Source organism: Lynx canadensis, chromosome D1 (assembly GCF_007474595.2).
Source record: "Lynx canadensis isolate LIC74 chromosome D1, mLynCan4.pri.v2, whole genome shotgun sequence".
Taxonomy (NCBI): Eukaryota; Metazoa; Chordata; class Mammalia; order Carnivora; family Felidae; genus Lynx; species Lynx canadensis.
Window position 1 is genome coordinate 57,038,940 of NC_044312.2, and position 4,769 is coordinate 57,043,708.

Below are 4,769 nucleotides of genomic sequence, written 5' to 3' on the forward strand. Positions count from 1 at the left end.
GCTGGGAACAGATAAGGAGACTCATGGCACCATCTCCAATTCTGTGAAGAGCTATCGTGGGTGACCTACACTCCTGGCCCCGGGGCAGAGCTGCCACTGTCAGGGAGTCCCAGGCAGACTCCTCTGGCAATGAGAGGGATGCTCCCAGGAGGGGAGGGAGTGAGCTCCTCATCGAAAGAGGGTGCTCCTTATTGGGATGATCTAGGTGGCTTCCCACTTTACCTCTGAGGTCCTTTCCAGCGTCTAGAAGGCACAAATTCTAACATTATGTGGCCCTAAGATTCTAAAATGCCAGAATTCTAGCCTTCTGCCATGTAGTTCTAGGGCGCCAAGACCATGAATGCAAAATAATCCAGTCTGGGGACCTTAGGGCAGGAGATATGCCGCTTACCCTGGCCCTACTGGCCCAGAACCCACCTGTCGTTTTGCTCCACATTATCTCGAGGGGTCATTTTATCCACACCCACCCCTCTCCACCTCTAGGCTGCTTTTCCTCCTGCATACCCAAGGTGCAGTCCTTAGCCCTCTAGCCAGGACAGCATAGCATGGCACAGGTCATAAGGGAATGTCAGGTAACTCATCAGAGGGGATGATATCAAAGTGGCAAATCATGATCCCTCTGTTCCCGCCTGAATTAACTGCTTCTGATTCTCTGTAGCTGGATTTCCTCCCCGAGAGCCTCATCTGATGCTAGCGTTTGTCAGTCGAACTGCATCTCCCCCACAGCCGCCACCCTCACCGCAGTGATGAGGAAGAATGACAGGGTTAAGAGGATGTAGAGGAAGTGTAGGATCCCACATGGGCTGTGGATAACCCCCTCTCAGAGGATAAAAGGCAGGCTGGCTTGGAGAGCAATGCAATCACAGTGGGAAGTCCCTCCATGCCTGCTACATGCAGTCAGAGCCTATCTCTTCCCCCATATGCCAGGTGGAGACACCAAAGGTCACTGCCTCACTTCAGGGAGGTCCAAAACGCCCTCCCAAGTGTCCCCTCCCACCTCCTTCAATGCCCCAAGGTCAGCAGGAATGACATGGCACCACTTACAAGAGTAGAGTATCCGAGATTATTGCAGACTTTATAGAAAACTGCCCAAGGGAGATCCAGATGTCCTGGGTGGGGGTGGGAAGGCAGGCCTCAGCCAATATGTTGAAGGAGGAGAGCCTTCCTGTGTGTAGAGGCAGCACAGGCCAGCCATTCTGCCTGACCTAGGGGATGGGAGTCAGGGAGAGGCAGCCCCCTCCCCACTCACCAGTTGTGCTTTGGGATCATGCAGAAGGCAGGGCACTGAGGCTCTGACACTAAACAGGATGGCTTGTGCCTGAGACAAGAAATGAGGCCCCTCACCTCTTCCAAAAGGCATGGGGGAGGGGGGCATGACAGCAAGGAAACCCCGGGAGAAAAGAGTCACATGGGTGGGAAAGGGTGTGTGGAGAGCAGCTCCCAGCACTTCAGAGCCCCTCCCCTACCTCTCTCTGAGGCCACAATGTACAGGTGACCCTGGTTCTGAGGCCCAGCCAACTACTTTGAACCCCCAGGAGTCTCTCCTTCCTCATGGGCATCTGGTTGGGGCCAGTATGGTTGGAGGACGCTTGGCACCTGCACCTGCTTTGCAGGGCTGGAGAGCTCATCCTAGGAGGAAAGAGGGCGGGCACATCCCAGGAATGGATTCCTCACTGGACCCTGACCCAGTGAATGGCAGAGGTGGATAGTGAATGCAAGTGATGGGTGTAGGAGGGGATAGATAGCCTGAAACTTGGGCAGGGAGATTAAACTCAGATCCGGGTGAAGACCTGAGAGTCTGGAGATTAGGGACAAGCACTGAGTATTAGGGGATCAGAGAGCCCCGGTGAGAAAGGCTGAGGATCGGTTCCATACTAAGGCTATAATGGGGTATGACTGTCCCGGGGATGGGAGACCGTTGGAGCTGAGCCCCAAGCCTGGGCCAAGGAAGGGAGGAGCCTGAGCCAGAGCTGCGGTGGTGGGCAGTATGAAAGACATCCCCTTATTGGGGGAGGGTGCCTAACCCTCAGAGTCTGGGGATGTGGGTGTTTGCAGGATGGAGGGCTCAGAGCTCCAGGATGAGAAAAAAGGTTCGAAGTCCACAAAAACCTTCAGGTGGGGGTGCTCTGCTTCTGAGACCAGAATGGGATGTAAGGGTCCCTGAGCCCTGGGAAGGAAGTTGAGGTCTCCAAGCTGGAGATGGGAGTCAGTAATGTCTAGGATGGTTTCCCAGTGAGAGGGCAGGCCTCAAAGTACAGGGTGGTGGAGGCAGTCTCAGGGCTTTCGGATTGAAGGACAAAGTTTCCTGGAGAGTCTTGAAAAGGGAAGGTGCTTTTTGGTGGTTTAGGAGGGATGTGTCAGAGCCTGGGATGGGCAAGTAGGGTTTCTGAAATCAGAAGGGGGTGTCTCTCGATCTTTGATGGTGAGAGCTCTCAGAGGCTGGGGAGAGGGGGTACAGCTTGGGGTCTCTGGGTCGGGGGGATGTCATAATCCAAAGGTCTCAGGCCGGGAAGGGGCAAGTCTCGAAGCCCCCAACTCGCGGGTGTCTCATACCCATGGCTTCAAGCCAGACAGCCCCAGTAAAGTCATAAGCTGGCAGGAACAGCCATCAACCCCCAAGGGGTGACACTCAGAGGCCCGAGCCCGGGGAAGTGGCACGGGAGCCGGAGGGGGCAGCCGGAGCGGGCGCGCGGCGAGGGTCGGCGTCCTGCTCATAGCGGTAGTGGTAGCCCTCCATCTGGTCCCGGCAGGCCTCGCGCAAGTTGCGCATCCAGCGCTGGATGCCGCGGCGGTTTAGGTAGAGCACCATGAGGAAGATGAGGCCGATGAGCGCCAGCACCAGCCCGAAGAAGACGTAGGAGGCTTCCAGCTCCGGGCCGGCGAGTTCCACTTCTTCCCCGCGACCGTATGCATCGCCGTCGGCACAGCGCAGCCGAGCCTCGTCCAGGTCCAGGAAAGGCCGGTCCTGCAGCGCCCGCGGGGCGGCGCAGCGCAGGCGCCGCGCGTCGGGTACGCGCTCAGTGGAGTTGCGCAGCCAGGCCAGCAGGGGGCGCGCGGCACAGCCGCAGCTCAGGGGGTTGTCGGCGAGCAGCAGGCGCGGCGCGGGGAGGCCGCCATCGCGCTCGAGCGCGCGCAGCTCGTCGGGGCCCAGGCCGGTCAACGCGTTGAGGCGCGCGTCCAGCTGCTCCAGGCGCGGCCGGCTCAGAGCTGCGGGCGGCAGGCGGCTCAGCGCGTTGCCCGCCAGGCCCACCAGGCGCAGCTCGTCCAGCGGGGCGAGCGCGGTGTCCAGCGCGGCCAGCAGCGTGGGGCCGCCCCGCCCCAGCGCGTGGTTGAGCTGCAGGGAACGCAGCGCGGGCAGTCCGCGGAAGGCGCCGCCGCCCAGCGCGCGCAGAGGGTTGTTGCTCAGGTCGAGCGCCGTCAGGCTGGGCAGCCCGTCGAAGGCGCCGTCCTCCACCACCTCGATGTTGTTGTGCGTGAGGCGCAGCGCGCTGAGGAGCGGCAGGCGCACGCCGCCCGCTGCCGCCTCCTCCTCCTCCCCGTCAGCGTCCCCGCCGGCGAAGGCGGCCGCGCGAAGCACGGTCAGGTTGGCGCCCACGATGGTGAGGTTGCGCGCGTCGGGCGGCACGTCCCGCGGGGGCTGCCGGAGCTCGGCGCCCGACGCGCAGCGCAACAGCAGCTTGGGGCCGCCGAAGCAGTAGCACTGGAAGGGACAGGGCGCGGCGGGCCGGCTCAGCGCCGCCGCCACCAGCAGCAGCCCCGGCAGGAGCGGCCCCCTTTGCTCCGGCTGTCCCGAGCGCGGGGCCATCGCAGCTGCCCCCGCATCCAGCGCCCTGGCCGCCGCGCTCACCAGTGAGTTCGGAGCGCCTGGGGGGCGGGGAAGGGGGCGGCCGGGGCAAGTCCTTGACCCGGAGCGGCTGGCGGTCGCGGTCGGTCCGTCCGCTGGCTCTAAAGTCCGAGGAGCCTTCACTTTCCTGTCTGGGGCGAGAGGGGTCAGGCGGGGAGCGGAGCCCCCCGCCCCCGGTGCCCTCCTCGCCCTGCGCGCCGGCCTCCGACTTCCGCGGCCGTTCCGGGCTTGGAGCCGAGTGGGCAGGGTTTGTCGGTTTGTCTCCCCCCTCCCCGCCTCCCGGCCTCCTCCTCCTCCCCCAGAGGAGCCTCCGCGCCCTCCTCGCCCAGAGGAGGGGTGGGAGGCTCCGGAGAATCAGAGCTTTCCGCTGCTGCGCTTTCTCTCCCCCACTCTCCAGCTCCGGGGCTGCTGAGAAGTTTGGCTCTCCGAGCCTCTGACTTGCTTCCCCCTCATCTCCCCCCATCCCCCCAGGTTGAAGCTGGTTCCTTCCTCCTCCCTCTAAGGCACGTGTGGGGCGGGGCCGGGCGGGGGAGAGCTGGCAGGTGGGTCAGCACCACAGTGCGAGAATTTGCGGGGAGGACCTTAGAGTTCCCCCTTCAAACACAGGCAGGGGTGAGGGGTGGGCTGAGAAAGTTACTCATCTTTCAGCCTCTTCCTGATCTGTGTGGCCAAGGAGAGGTCTGTGCTAGGAGAGACTGGAAAATCCCCAGCCTTGGTTCCCCCCTCAGCAACCCCAGTTACATTAGGCCTGGCTGGGTCACCACTCTTGCAGGTCCTGTGGGACCAACGTTTTCTCAACCCCATCCTACCTTCACCCAGGGGAGTCAGCGACACCCCCTCCTCCTTTCTTTCCCCCCACTCCAACTCACTGGCTGCTCTGCAGGGAGTTCTTACATCTGGTTTCCTCCACCAGGCTGGACTCCAC

The 4,769-nt window shown here is 62.2% G+C and overlaps 1 protein-coding gene across 1 annotated transcript; it reads right to left on the minus strand.

The window, feature by feature from the left end:
* Positions 1-1,063: 1,063 nt before the first annotated feature.
* TPBGL (trophoblast glycoprotein like) lies at positions 1,064-3,805 on the minus strand. Its single transcript, XM_030332789.1, has one exon. The coding sequence runs from the start codon at positions 3,803-3,805 to the stop codon at positions 2,630-2,632; it is 1,176 nt and encodes a 391-aa protein (XP_030188649.1). The 3' UTR covers positions 1,064-2,629.
* Positions 3,806-4,769: the final 964 nt, after the last annotated feature.